This window comes from Bufo bufo, chromosome 4, assembly GCF_905171765.1.
Source record: "Bufo bufo chromosome 4, aBufBuf1.1, whole genome shotgun sequence".
Classification (NCBI taxonomy): Eukaryota; Metazoa; Chordata; class Amphibia; order Anura; family Bufonidae; genus Bufo; species Bufo bufo.
In genome coordinates, this window is record NC_053392.1 from 234,669,483 (window position 1) to 234,685,616 (window position 16,134).

At 42.5% G+C, this 16,134-nt stretch overlaps 1 protein-coding gene across 2 annotated transcripts in view; it reads left to right on the forward strand.

Annotated features, from left to right (window-relative positions):
* The first annotated feature begins 203 nt into the window (after positions 1 to 203).
* The window catches only part of TMEM207 (transmembrane protein 207), a 115,133-nt gene continuing 99,202 nt past the window's right edge, over positions 204 to 16,134 (forward strand). Inside the window, exon 1 of one of the 2 annotated variants that reach the window (XR_005778740.1) lies at positions 204 to 248. Coding sequence is in view for 1 of the 2 variants with exons in the window: in XM_040431076.1 (XP_040287010.1) it covers positions 286 to 357 (72 nt within the window). In the remaining variant the exon portion in view is untranslated. Of the gene's footprint in view, positions 358 to 16,134 lie in introns of both variants that reach the window. The other variant, XM_040431076.1, reaches the window with a different exon arrangement.

Sequence of the window (16,134 nt, forward strand, 5' to 3'; positions counted from 1 at the left end):
TATTGAAGATCTGGAACGTACAGTAATGTACATGAGCAGAATTTTGACTCCTCCAGATAGGAAATATTATGGCGAGTTTATGTGCTTCTGTGTCTAATGGTGTGAAACAAAAGTTCATTTGCTGTTAACACCCTTTAAAGCCGCACTTTCTGCATCCCATAATCAGTTGGTCACACAGGAAAAGTCCCTAATGAATTCAGCAACCAGAGCAGAGAACTTCAAAAGCACAGGAGAGCGGTATACCAGCTGTGAGTGCTAATCTTAATAGGATTTTTCACACTCATAATGAGGTTTAAAACAGTGTGCTCCTATTTCCTGAACCCTTTAAATGGATTGGCGTATTTTGCTTTTCCTCAGGTAACATTACATACCATATATAAATGTACATTACGTCTTTTTCATGTCCTAGACAGCGTTTTCCATGTCCAATTGCAAAGTTTGTGAGTGATATTATATTTAATTGCGTGTAAACTAATGAGTTCTCAAAGTACAGCACAGAAAGTTCACCCTGAGGGATTACGAGTACATAGATAAATGGTGGTGACAGTCGCTCTCGCAGCTGGAGTCCAGGATTTGAAGTGATAGTTGTGTAATATTTGGAAGCAGAGATACCATGAGTTATCTGAAGTATAACACTGAAGATGAGTTGATAGATGGCATTTTGTAGAAGATTATGCTCTATGGCTGATGCACTCAGTTCAATTACTGGTAAGAGCCTTGCTTCCAGGTTCTTATGCCAGGCAATCGCTCAATGTCCAAAATATTTCTTTAAAAAAATTCTTAGTGGAGTAAAAATCTATAGGAAAGTTAGTATAAAACTTTTCTTAAGAATTAATAACATAATTCATTTCTATGTACTTGTACTGTTGAATTTATTCATATATATGTTCATTTTATTATTTTAGCATCTAAAATATTTAAGGTTTATAATTTGACAAAGCCAAGGCTGTCATCCAGACAGGTGCAACAGCCACACGGGACGGATTTCCACAGCAAAATGCTCAAAGAATCCACAGCACAATCTGCAGGTGTTATATGCAGATGTATCACAGACTTTGCTATGACTTTGGCATTGAAATGCCTGATGTAAATCCACAGCATAAATTGGGACATCCTAAAACATTTAATGTGAAAATGGTTTAATGTAGCTTAATGTAACGTAATGTGCCTAAACCTCAATGAATTGCCTTGAAACTTTGCACAACCTAATTTCCCAGCTTCCCAAGCCTATCCTGGAAGTTTCATGGATTTTGGATACCCACAAGGCAAATGAGTGACATTAAGCTTGTTTTTTTGGGGAGCTTGATGTGCTTAACGTACAAAAAACAACTCAGATGTTAACCAATTTCCACCAAACTTCCCATCCTATTAGACTCTCTCTATGCCAACATATTCTGAAGGTTTGGGGTCATTTGATGAAACATACCAAAAGTGTTTTATCAAATGACCCCAAATCTTCAGAATATATTGGCATAGAGAGAGTCTAGTCGGATGGGAAGTTTGGTGGAAATCAGTTAACATCTGAGTTGGTTTTTGTATGTTATGCCACATAAGGGTCCCCAAAAAAAAAGCATAATGTCACTCATTTGCCTTTTGGGTAGCCAAAATCCATGAAACTTCCAGGATAGGTTTGGGAAGCTGGAAACTTAGGTTGTGCAAAGTTTCAAGGCAATTGATTGAGGTTTAGGCACATTATGGTACATTAAGCTACATTAAGCCATTTTCACATTAAATGTTTTAGGATGTCCCATAAATTGACATGCTGCAGATTTAAAATCTGCACCGCGGGTCAATTTACATTGCAGTTGTTTACCACCGTGAGTGGATGAAATTCTTTAAAATCTCATCCATTTGGCTGGTACTGTAAATTTTACAGAATCGCTGCTAGGTGTGTTATGCAGCATGTGCATGTCTACATAGACAAATAGCTGTGGTTCAACTGGTTAAAGTACTGTTTTTCTTTTGTTGATCCGAGGCTTCATTCCCAGTTATGATACTTTTTCTTAATATGCAAATTAGGCCTTTGGTGTAATGAGGGCCTCGGCATTGTTCTTGATGTACCCAAGCTCCGCTCCTTTCTGTGACTCGCCCCTCCCTCACTGCTTTGCCACTGCCTGGCCCTGGCAATCAAAGCAGTCTGGGAACATCCACATACCACCCTATAGGCCCTTTCCTGATTTAAACCCATCTTAGACCAGTTTCACACAGCAATATTTAGGTTAGTATTTTACATCAGTAATTGTAAGCCAAATCAAGTAGTTGGTCCAAAACCAGAATAGCTACAAATCTTTTGCTTATATATTTTCCTGGTTTTGGCTTATAAATACCAGCACAAAATGTTTACCAAAATACTGCTGTTTGAACATGGTTTTGACTGTAACCATCAGAAAATCAGACTTTTAGGCACAAATACTGTATTTTTCGGGCTAAAATATGCATTTATTTCCTAAGAAGTGTTTGTGTGTGTGATGGGGATTGGCAGTGCGTCTTATAGAATGAATGCTAATGACCGCTTCTATTATGGAAACTGTCATTAGAGTGCAGGAGGCGCGGGGAGCAGTGAATACAGTGCTGGTAACACTAGCTGTACCCATCGTTCCCTGGTCTTCTTCTGGGAACCGTGCTGCATGTGTCCTGAAGCATTACAGCATCACGAAATGGTGCACATAGGCGGACACCATAAATTGACACTGTGTGATGTCAGGTCACAGTGCAGCATGGGCCGGAAGAAGAGCAGGGAGCGGTGAGTGATGGATCTGCAGCAGGGGCGTTACTAGGTCAAAACATTCGGGGCCTGGGCCCCTGATGTTTTGTCCCAGGCCCCAAATGTATTGCCTGCCTGTTAGATATAATTGTATTGCCATCCTCAGGACGCAATACAATTGAATCTAATGCACGGCAAGAGCTGAAAGACCTGTGATGACCTCACAGGTCATGTGATCAATTCTAAATGCAGTAGCTGAAAAGGACCTGGGATGATGTCACCATCATGTGACCAGTGCAGGAGAGGATGGCTCAGCAGTGAAGAGAAGCCCTGGGAAGAGGCTGAAGATTACTCAGTGTGAGAGGCAGAGCAATGTTGGGAGTTGTAGTTATTTAACTGGGACTGTATGTTAGGGCTGAAGGGAGGGAAGTTATTTACATGGGACAATGAGGTGGAGTGATGTTAATTACATGGGACTGAAATTTGGAAGTGGCTGGGGTAGGGTGATGTTATTTACATGGGACTGTATGTTGAGGGTTAATGTTATTTATATGGGACTGCATGTTGAAGGCAGCTGTGGGAGGGAGTGATATTATTTACATGGGATTGAATGTTAATGGGTAATGTTATTTACATTGGACTGAATGTTGGAGGTGGGTGGCGAGGGGGGTGATTTTATTTACATGGGACTGTATTGTAACGGATCTCCTGGCACCCCGACCGGGTACCTCCGTTAATAGATGCTCCTAGTGCTTTCCGAGGACTCCAAGCACTCCACTTGACACCGTACGCACTGCAGACCCCACGAATCGCCGAAGCTTGGTTGAGGTCTCACCGTCTCCTACCCACCCTGGACCTACGACAAGGCTCCGCGCTCCAGTGGGTGAACCTCTCCTAAAACCAGAGAGCAGGAACAGCTCTTAAAAGAGCTAGTAGTTATAGCAAGGGGAGTATAGCAAATCTGCCAGCGTATAGCAATCCCCAGCGTCGATCAGTTACCCAAACATCAGCCTCAACATGATGAAGGATAAAACAGGAACACTTTATTGAGGGCTACCCGTCCGTATTTATGCAGGTCCCCATCTGGTGGACACACCCCTAGGGGACCAGAATGAAGACTGTGACACAGGACAGATATGCAGCACTGCAGGATACACAGACACAATACATCCCCACAATGCATCATGGTTTCCTCCTCTCTGCCCTGGAGACACCCGAGGAGTAATACAATTATCTCTCAAGACAAAGGGAAATCGCCAATACACATGTGGGGACAACAGGACAGAAATCACCACCCAAACACACAATGTCACACCCCCACAGCAAACACAGACATTTAACATATTCCCAGATAGCTCAAGTCTCAGTGCATATCATTAGGTGAATGGCACTCAGAATACACAAATACAATAAAATTAGCTATCTGGGTACCCTCACATAACAAAATACAATTGCAAAGACAGATTTAAGCTGTGCGGCCGGTCTGTCTGCTCCTTTAAAGTTAGTATGGGCCATAATCCTGAGGCAAGAGGCTGGTAGCCAGGCTTCTCCAAAACCCAGTGGCGAGGTTGGTTTCGCCACATGTATGTTGAAGGTGTCTGGGGGAGGGAGTGATGTTATTTATAGGGGACTGAATATTGAGGAGGTGATGGTATTTTTACATGAGACTGTATGTTGGAAGGGGCAGGAGAGATGGTGTGATGTTATTTACATGGGACTGTATTTTGGAGGGGGCTGTAGATAGAGAGGGATGTTATTTACATGGGACTGTATATTGGAGGGGGCTGGAGAGATGGTGTCATGGTATTTATATGGGACTCTATGGCTGAGCGAGAGAAATAGTGCTATTTACATGGGACTGTATGGCAGAGGTGCGGAGGAATTATAATTTCTGAGGACACTAAACGGAGAAATATAACTACAGGGGGCACTGCAGACGGCATTATAAATATTGGGGGCGCTTCAGGGCGAGCATTATAACAGTAGGTGGCGATATAACTACAGGGGGCACTGCAGGCGGTATTATACATACTTGGGGAGCTTCAGGGCGAGCATTATAACAGTAGGGGGCAGTATAAATACTGGGGGCACTGTGGGGGCATTTTAAATCCAGGGGACATTAGGCGTTCTTATTACTACTGGGGGCTTTATAGGAGGGATCCGCATTATTTCTACTAAGAGCACTATGGGGGCCTTATTACTACTGAGGGGTCTGTAGAGAGATTTATTACCACTGGGGGAATAATAGGGGGCCTTATTTCTACTGGGGGCTTTGTGAGGGTATTATTAATACTGGATGGCTCTTCTACTAATGGAGGCACTCTTGTGGAGCATTATCATTTTTCTTCAGGATAGTATTTGGGGGAACAGAAGAGTAAGAAAGCTAAGATGTCTGTGCGTCACACTCTGCAGAAACGAGGCGGCTGAGAGAAGTTTCTGGACCAAATGGAGAAGATTATGACAGAGAAGAATTACATCAGAGGAGACGTCACCTGGGAGGCCCTGGATGTGAGAGGTATAGCAAGTACAGTAAAATGTCTTCAGTGCTAGTGTTTGCAGGAAGGGGGGGGGGATGCGGTTGTTCACCTTAGAGAATTGGGCCATATGCATTGGTGCTTGGGCCCCAGATCTTGTGAGACCCTAGCAACGTCCCTAATCTGCAGAGAGATCTCCAGATCTGAGGTCTTATTTGAGACTGATGGGGGTCTGATCTGAGGCTGAGCTTGGGGGTCTGATGAGGAATGATGGTCTGATCTGAGGTCATGAGGAATGGGGGTCTGATGAAGACTTTTTTTTTCTTATTTTACTCCTCTAAATATAAGGTATCTCTTATAGTCTGGTGTGTCTTATAGTCCAAAAAAACTGTAATTTTATTATGCAAACTTTTAATATTGCTTTTCTTTAAACAAAATATAATTTCTCTTTTTCCCTTTAGTTAAGTTAAAATATGTTTGCAGAGCCTACAGTCATGTGAAACTTCCAACTAACAAAAGGAATATTCCTGTTAATGGGAACATGCAGAATCAATTCTCATTATTTTCCCCATTGCTAATGGTACAATTGATTGTTTGCTGATCGGCTTCTTGTAGCACATACGTTTTACATTAGCAACAGCATGTTTATTGTTGGACTGAACCAGATGTCTAAAATTCCATCTAGCTTATTTGATTAAACTAATTATTCGCGTCATATGTTGTTTAAACTGATTTGCTTTAAAATTGATAATGACCTTTTGTCTGCTCTTGTGGTGGTAGAAGATTGGACTGGTCCATTGATTTCTCCCAGTATGAGTATTCATTAGTGGCATGTAACTAGAAAAGAACAGAGTGTTGTACATAAATACATCCTTGTATCCCATTATGTTTTTTAAGATATTATAAAACTTCTAAAGATGTAAAAAAAAATCTGATATTTATTACATTCATGAGGCAGAAATGGGCATGTAGTTGTCCTGTGAATTTCCTGTTGGTTCCAAGAAGATTGAAGAACCACTAGCCATGGACTGCTCCAAAACAAAAAAGAACTATACAGGGCATGATGGGGCTTGCAACCATGTCACTAAGAGTACGACCACAAGACACGGCGATGCTGTGGTCAAGTACCATTATGTTCGTACAGACTGTAGCTGCCTCTAATTAAACTACCGTTCATTGGGTCTGTATTGTTAATGACGGTATTGAAGGTGCAGCGCGGCCATTAACGTTGCAGACCCACTGAACAGTGCGGTCTCATTAGTTTAATTAGAAATAAAAATACAAACACAGCAGTACTTGACTACAGCATTACCGCATTGCAACCGCTACACAACCGCACCATGTGGTCGTTTGTTAAGGCTGCATTCACAAAGTAAGTGTTTGGTCAGTGTTTGTGAGTCAAAACCAGATGCAGGTCAAAAGCACAGAACAGGTGCAAATCTTTCCATTATACCTTGCGTCTGAGTAGGCTCCACTCCTGGTTTTGGCTCACATTTACTGATGGAAATCACTGACCAAACACTGAATGTGTGAAAGCGGCCTTAGGCCTCATGCACACAACCGTTGTTGTGTTCCGCATCCGAGCCGCAGTTTTTGCTGCTTGGATGTGGACCAATTCACTTCAATGGAGCCGCAAAAGATGCAGACATCACTCAGTGTGCTGTCCGCATCTGTTGCTCCGTTCCGTGGTCCGCAAAAAATATATAACCTGTCCTATTCTTGTCCGTTTTGCAGACAATAATAGGCAGTTGAATCAATGGCTATCCGTGCCGTTCCGCAAATTGTCGTGTGCATCAGGCCTTAGGCTGATAATATTAGAAGTTATAATTGACAGTCATTAGCTGATCTACCAAAAGAAAGTAGCTTTTCATTGGGACATTTAGTGTTCTTACTAGTATCTTTAAGTTACTATCATGTTGGCCATATCGTTCACACCTCATGCATACAAACATAAGAAAATATATTTCATAGGACATTCTATATTTTATTGGTTCCACATGAACTTTAATATGGAAGTTATTTGCTCCATATGCATCTATTAGGTTTAAAAACACTTTTCATGCATATTACAGTAAATGCACTTTGAAAAGAAAATACAGTACAGGCATGGCAGCTTTATGAATGTTATATAGATCCATATGTATACATAGCCTTGAAAAAGTATTCCCGTTACATCTGCAAACGTTCTGTATTTTATTGGGAATTTATGTAATAGTCCAACGCAAAGTAACAAGTATGTGTGAAGTAAAAAGAAAATGATACATGGTTTTTGAAATTTTTTATAAATAAAAGTCTGTGAAGTGTGGAGTGCATTGTTATTCACCCCCCTGTAGTCTTATACCCCTAAACAAAATCCAGTGTGACCAATCCACATTGAGTAATTGCACTAAAAAATGTATTCTTTTAGGTAACAAGTATAAACGGCTAAAATTAAACCCCCCATGGCTTACAGCTACTGTGAAAAGGGCAATAAAAGACTAAAAAAGGGCATTTAATAAATACAAATCTGAGGGGTCAGCTGTAGCGTTTGAAGATTACAAAGGGCTTAATAAAATCTGTAAAAAGGAGATAAAATTAGCAAAAATACAAAATGAACAGCAGGCAAAAGAGAGCAAAAAAATCCCCAAAATTATTTAAATATATAAATGCTAAAAAACCAAAGCCCGAGCAAGTAGGTCCCCTAAATAATGGTAAAGGGGAGTAGTCACTGAAGATAAGGAAAAGGCAGAGTTACTAAATGTTTTTTTTAGCTCTGTATATACAAAAGAAGAGAAATGAGCTGATATTTGTTTTGCTGGGGCTGTTAGTACATCCAGTAATATACTCAATTGTCTAACTGTAGATCTGGTCCAAGATAAGTTAAATAAGGTAAATGTGAACAAGGCCCCAGGTACAGATGGAGTACACCCAAGAGTGCTTAAAGAGCTCAGTTCAGTCATTGCTGTCCCCCTGTTTATAATTTTTAAAGATTCGCTAGGAACTGGTACAGTGCCAAGTGATTGGCGCAAGGCAAATGTGGTACCCATATTCAAAAAAGGATCTAGGTCCTTCACAGGTAATTATAGACCAGTTAGTTTAACTTCTGTTGTGGGAAAAATGTTTGAAGGACTCTTAAGGGATTATATGCAGGAGTATGTGACTGTAAATAATACTATAAGTGATAACCAACATGGGTTTACCAAGGACAGAAGTTGTCAGACTAACCTGATTTGTTTTTATGAGGAGGTGAGTAGTATTCTGGACAGAGGGGCAGCTGTGGATCTAGTGTTTCTGGATTTTGCAAAGGCTTTTGATACTGTCCCTCATATACGTTTAATAGGTAAAGTAAGGTCTATAGGCTTGGAAAGTATAGTTTGTAGTTGGATTAAAAACTGGCTGAAGGACCGTGTCCAGAGAGTTGTGGTCAACGATTCCTATTCAGAATGGTCCCAGGTTATAAGTGGTGTACCCTAATTTATTTATTAATGATATCGAGGATGGGATTAATAGCACCATTTCTATTTTTGCAGATGACACCAAGCTATCTAGTACTGTACAGTCTGTGGAAGATGTCCATAAACTACAAGCTGGCGAAGATATATTGATGACTGTCTGCTAGTGTGGGAGGGGAGTAAAGAGGGTCTGGAAATGCTTATCTGTAACCTCAATAGAAATTATTGAAATGTAAAATTTACTAGCAGCATAAGTGATAAAGCAATACATTTTCTGGATTTAACGATATTCATAGAGGATGGAAGATTGAAGACTAAAACGTTTTTCAAAGAAACAGATGTAAATGGGTACATAGATATAAAAAGTTGCCATCACAAGACCTGGTTGAGAAATATCCCAAAAGGTCAGATAAAAATAATTCATCGAAATTGCACAAATGTAATTACCTTCAGAGAACAGAGTAAGGTGTTACAAGATAGGTTTGTTGAAAAAGGCTGTAAGAGGGAAGATCTTCGCATGTGTAGCCAAGAAATAGAGATAGGAGGCTATAAAGAAAAAAAAGGGGATTAAAAAGAAGGATTTTAGATACTCTTTTATTACTCAATATACTGTACAGGCTGGATTGGTGAAGAACGCAATAAAAAAAAAAAGGGGAGTACTTAAAAATGACCTTGTGTTAGGCAAGGAAATACCGGATCGTTCGGATGTTATCTTCAGAAAAGCCTCCAATTTTCGCAATCACTTGGTACATTGCGCTATCCCATTGGAAGGTAAGCAGAAAGGTCAGGAGAAGTTCACATGGTACGGTTTTTGTCCCCCATGTAAAAATAGAATAAAAAAAGAGAGGTATGTGCAAATAGTGTATTCGAATGCAAGGAACAAGGATTTTAAGGTGAAGGGAGAGATTATCTGTGAAACATCAGGGGTGGTCTACATGCTGGAGTGCAAGTGTGGCCTCCAGTATGTGGGCCGAACAACCAGGAAGCTCAAAGTTCGGGTGCAGTAGCACATCAGAAATATAAAGAAGGGTCTAGAATCGCATGGGATGTCCCTGCATTTCAAAAAGAAACATCAGAAGAACTCGAAAGGGTTAAAGTTTACGGGGGTGAAAAGTAATTGGAGAGGAGGGAATTTGGTTGCAAAGATAGATCAATGCGAAGTTAAATAGATTTATGAATTAGATTCACTTCAACCAAAGGGGCTCAATGTGGAGTTATGATCTCGTGGCCTGCCTTGTAGATTGAGTAAAGATATCATGGAAGCACAGTTCCCTTACACCAGGGTGGACTTTGCAAACACATACCTTGCAGTTAGGTATGAACTATGTTACTTAAGGCTAAAAAGAGAATTTGACCTCTGAAGAATGGATGTTGGAGTAAGCGGGAGAGGGTGTGTGTGCCGGCTGGTATAGGTGTAAAAACCTAGAATATAAAGATGAATGAAATAGAACATGTGACCTGGATGGGTGCGGATAAAAGAATATTTGTGAATGAATGAAAGGAACATCTAAAGAAATTGCGGTTTATAGACAAGATATTAATGTGGATAGGTGGTTTTAAGAAGAGGAAGAATTATGAAAAGTATTACTGGTTTTTAGTGTTTCAGATTGAAATGGGGGAAGAGAGGGGGTATTTAAAGACGGGATGTGGAATTTTAAGTTACGCCCCTGATGAAGCTTTGGAGCGAAACCCGGGTCGGGCAGGAGCAATAGGCTGCTATTTGTTATAATCGCTTGTGTCCACCTACATTTGTGAGTATTATTAAAAAAGGTTTTATCTACTGAATAGCGGCTCTTCACTATTGGAGCTTTTATGTTCTATAGAACTACTAAGGAATAAGAACATTGGAGGAATTGTGGTGTTTACTGTGTCTGACGTGCCTGATTTCCACCTGCCCCTGTGAGTATAATAGGGAAAGGTGCAGGTGAGAAGCATATACTGTGCTACACTATTGGTGCACTTTTTCTACAGGAGCTGCAGTGGAAAGAGGAATATTTGGAGTATATGGCATCCCACTAGTGCTTGCATAACTGGAGGATCTTTGAGAGAGGAGGAAGTAGTGAATAATTGCGTGGACCCGAAAAAACACATGCTGATATTGTGAATTGAGCCCACTTCACTCCTGGGACCCACAGCGGTAAAACCATTGTGGAACCACGGTTTGAAACTTTTGTGACTTTTTATAGAGATGGACCCCAGGAAGCGGATCAGATCCTATCAATATCCTAGTCCGTAATGCAGCGAATCATTGAAACAGCCCTCAAACCACTTAAGAGTGACCTCTCTGATATTAAAGATGACGTCCGCAATATTGGCCTCAGAGTAAAGCAACTAGCAGCAAATCAGTCCTCTATTGTCACGTTTGGGAAGGCCACAACTGCCTCTTTCCACTCTTGTCACTCCCACCTCAACGCCCTCCTATCTTACCTGGAGGATCAAGAAAACAAGAAGAGAAGTTACAACCTCCGGATCCGGGGCATCCCTGAAACTATCCCTCTCTCCTCTTTAATGGGCACTGTCTATGGCATTTTGAGGTCCTTGCTTCCAGAAGAAGAGGCCCCCTCACCTGGTTCTAGAATGTGCCCACAGAGCACTCCGCCAGAAGCCAAGGGAAGGAGACCCCCCTAGGGACATTATTTGCAAGATCTTAAATTTCCAACACCGTAAAATTATATTAAGGTCAGCTAGAGACTCAGAAAATATCACCTGCAGCGGAGTTCCCATTTCTCTCTATCAAGACCTACTGTATCCTCCCTGAGCCTTAGCAAACGCAAATGTCTTAAGCCAGTCACGGAGGTCCTAAGGAGGAAGAAAATTCCTTATCGTTGGCTATATAGACCTCCCCCCTATATGCTCGGACCTTCATCTGGAGGCCTCATCTATCCCTTCCTGGCTCCAATTCTCTGATGTTCTGGACCTCCCCCGAAGATCCCGCAGTGGCAAACAGTGAAGGGGCCAGCTTCAAGAAAGAGATCCGCAATCTTCACTGAGGACTGAATGCCTTTTTCTTATTATTTTTAGTCCAATTCACAGTCACCGTAAGACCGGGTAACATCATCATGCTCTAAACGTTCCTCTCCCTCACCAGGAGAGTAACTATTTGTTATTGTGAATGTGTACTAATTGGTGCTCGGGGTCTGCGGGGAAGGTTGTCTCGTTTCCCAGGCCTGCCCTCCTCTGACATGGGCTGCGTGCTGTCCGCCTCTCCCTCCCCTCTCTGTGGGCGCCGGGTCACCCTTGTTTTTAGGCCCGGTGGATCCTCTCCCCTGCCGCAGAGTGTGCTACACCCCCCCATCCAGTTCCTAGAGAGCCGTCCCTATAGGATTTCACTGATTCTGTTCTAGTTACTATTTGGTTTACATTGTTTATAAATTTTCCTTTTACATGACTACTGTTCACGTTGTCATGTGGAATGTCCACGGATTGAATTCTCTAACAAAGAGGTCCTGGGTCTTTCATCACTTGAGGTCCTTGAGCGCGGACGTCATGGTCCTCCAAGACTCACTTCAAAGCAGGTAAAATCCCTACACTCACACACACACTAACTACTCACAAATCACAATGGTTCCACTCTTGTCACCCCACCTCTAAGATTAGAGGTGTCTCTATCGCCATTAAAAAATCGGTCGCCTTTACACTCTCCTCCAGCATATCTGACCCAGAAGGCAGAATTCTGTTCCTGAAAGGCACAATTGCCAACACGACTGTCTCCATCGCGGGCTTGTACGCTCCAAACAGCAGTCAAGCTGAATGGTTAAAAGAGGCAATTAGACAGTTTAGCTCATTCAAAAAGGGCCTCTGCATAGTGGGCGGAGATCTCAATGTAGCTATAGAACCTCACCTAGATTCTTCCTCACTGAAGTCTCCCCTTCCCGTCCGGAAACTCAGAACAGTGAAACAGTGAAACAGAGCCTACAGTCATGGGGAGTTAGAGATACTTGGCGCTCCTTATATCCATCACATCGTGACTACATCTACTTCTCTACCTCACATACCTCATACCAAAGACTGGACTACATATTTGTATCCACCCCTCAGTTTCTAGTGTGAATTGGGCAGATCACCGCCTCGGACCATGCACCAGTTCTGGTCGAGATAAAGATCCAGACACTCACTGAACTCCTCCTCCTCAATAATGAGCTCTCTATACAGAGGATCTCAAAGGTCTTAAACTCATATTTTGCCAAAAATGTGTCTGACTCTGTTTCCCCAACAACAATATGGGAGGCCCATAAGGCTGTGGTTCGAGGAGAACTTATTTCCATCGGCACGTACGCTATAACTTGCCGGACCAAGGAGGTCGATTCTCTATGTCTGAAATTACTAGGCTAGAGAGATCTCACAAACAATCCTTGGCCACTTCGACCCTAGCTGAGCTCACTAAATTAAAAGAGCAGCTAAAACAGCTTCTTAATCTGAAAGCTGCAAAAGCTTACCTGTACTCCCAGCATAGGGTATATCATCATGGTAACAAAGGCTCTAAGTTCATGGCTTTCTTAGCTAAGCGCAAACAGGAATAAACGCATATCAAACAAATAACCCCTGCGTCAGCCTTCCCCCCCCCCCCCCCCCACTGTCACGGACACACAAGGAATTGCACACCAATTTCAGCAGTTTTATGCGTCACTATACAATATACGAAAAAACAAACCCCCAAACCTAATGGCTCAACGCAAGTTAGATATAGCTACCTTTTTTAATCATTTATCCCTCCCATCGTTATCTGAAGCCCGACGTGCCAAACTAGATAAAAGATTTACCCTGGCAGAACTAAAACGGGTCCTTTCGTTATCCCCAGGGCAAGAGTCCAGGCATCCCCCTGATGGCCTCCCCATACAATATTACAAATCTTTTTTAGAGATATTACTTCCTCAGATGCTGAACACCTTCAACTCACTCACGGAAGGGATGGGGTTCTCAGCACAAAACATAGAAGCACACATAACCATTTTGCCAAAAAATTGTAAAGACCCCTCTCTCTGTGTCAGCTATCGCCCTATATCCCTTCTCAATGTGGACGTAAAACTGTATGCAAAATTACTTACAAACAGATTAAATGCTTTGCTACCAGGACTAGTAAATGCCGAACAAGTAGGCTTTGTAAAAAGGAGGGAAGGTAAGGACAACATGCTTCGGGTCCTACAGATGATCCAGTTTGCTCGGTCCACTAAAAATCCTTTAGCTCTCCTATCCACAGATGCCAAAAAAGCGTTTGACCGAGTAGATTGGAGCTTCAAGTCCCAAGCCTTGGCAAAGTTTGGGCTCCCTCCACACTTTATCTTCCGTATAATGGCGCTTTACTCTAAACCTACAGCTTTGGTACGAGTCAACGGCACCCTCTCTCACCCCTTCAAGATCTCCAATGGTACCAGGCAGGGTTCCCCTCTGTCTACTTTGCTTTTCGTCCTTATGATAGAAACTCTCATCCAGCATATCAGCCAACACCCAGACATCCGAGGTTTAAAAGTAAGAAACCAAACTCACCTCACAGCAACTTATGCAGATGATCTCTTGATTCTAACAACAAACCCCGATGTGTCTTTCCCTGTGTTGCAGGATATCTTTCCCACGTTCCAAGACCTCTCCAATTTTAAGATAAACCCCACCAAATCATCTGCACTAAACATCTCTTGCCCTGGGGGGATGGTCGCTAGAGCCTCTACTGGATCTCCCTTCCCATGGTCTCACACCTCTATTAAATATTTAGGTCTTTCCATCTTGGATAATCTGGAGAACTGGTACACACTTAACTATGCCCCTTTACAGGCACAGGTTTCACGGACCATAGATAGCTGGAAAATCCCTTATATCTTGTGGATTGGTTGAGCTAATCTCCTCTAAATGATGGTTATTCCTAAATCCCTTTACCTATTTCAAACATTACCTATTCACCTTATTCACCTTCCCCGGTCCTTCTTTATGTCTACCCGAAGACGGTTTCTGCAGTTTCTCTGGTGGTAAACTAGCCATAGAATAGCCTATAAAACCTTGACAAGATTTAAAGGGGCAGGGGGCATAGGGCTCACTGACATAGAAGTCCTTTATCAGACAGTCCACTTGGCTAGGATGGCTGACTGGCACCGAGGGACTTTTCCTAAACTGTACGTCCCCATAGAAGAAGCAGTCTCAGGTTTTCCACTCACCCAAGGCATTTTACTGCTTCAAATCGGCAGGCGACTGCCCCCTTCTCTGAATGAAATCACCAGGGCTACTCTCCAAGTATGGGACTCTCTTCACAAAGTAGCTCTAATATGGCCATCCCCTTCCCCCATTACTGTCTAAACACCTCCTACACCTCTATCTACCTCCCTCTTAAAAAGAACTTAAATGTTAAGAAAATTGGGGATATACTAGTTGACGGCACTCTTCCGGAGTTTTGGGTGTTGCGCGATCAGTTTCCTTCTATCTCTATGATGCAGTTAACATACAACCAGATCACTCTGGGCTTTCGGACATTCCTGAAACTGGGCCCTCTGCCCTGAGACACTACTTGGCTGGAGCGCATATTTTCATCTCTCTCTCCAATACCTAAGCTTATATCCAAGATATTCAAGGAGCTGGTTGTGCTTCCCCGAAACTCCCAGTTGCAATACATCAAGGCCTGGGAACAGGAGCTGGGCCAAACTCTCAACCCAAGTGAAATCACCCAAATGTACAAACATAGCTGTGGCCCCTCCAGATGTATTACATTACAGGAAATTAACTATAAATTGACATCCCGCTGGTATAAGACCCCTGTGGTTCTTCATAGGATCAACGCCTTGATCTCCAACCTCTGCTGGCTCTGTATCTCGCACGCTGGCACCTATGCTCACATTTGGTGGGATTGCGACCTTATTAAACCATTCTGGAAGAGAGTAGGGGAGCTCATAGTAAATATCTGCCCAGGAGCCCCACATCTGTCCCCAAGAATCATTTTTCTCAGCCTTCCCCCGACATTCCCTCGCCGTTTTAACAGACAACTTTGGTCCACATTGGTAGTTGCGGCAAAAGCATTGATCCCCCTTCTTTGGAGAGACACCAACGACCCATCGATATCTCAGTGGATTTCCAAAGTGTCCCAGATCTCCCGCATGGAGTAGCCCTGTTTCATAACTTCATGCAATTATCCTAAGTTCCACAGAGTCTGGAGACTATGGAAAGATTTCATGTTCACGCTAACCCCTGACCACCTGTCTGATTCCTAAGTACAGGTCGCTAGCGGCGCTGGGCGCTCGCAACACTGACTGACTACTCGGGGGGCTCAGCCATGAGCCTTCCCGACAGATACACTGGACCTCTTTTACGGCTTTTGTCATGCTTATCTCTGCTACCAATGTTCTACCTATGTGTTCTCCTACTCCGAGGTGGGACAGATTTGAATTGTGCATAGTAATTGTCTTCTCACTTGGTAGCTGGTGAGCAAATATAGTGTTGGCTAAAACAGGCCGCTGTTCCATATGTTTTTATGTTTCACTCAATATATGAACTACGCAAATGTTTATATGTAACATGTATACAAAAATTTCAAAAGACTTCTTTTCTT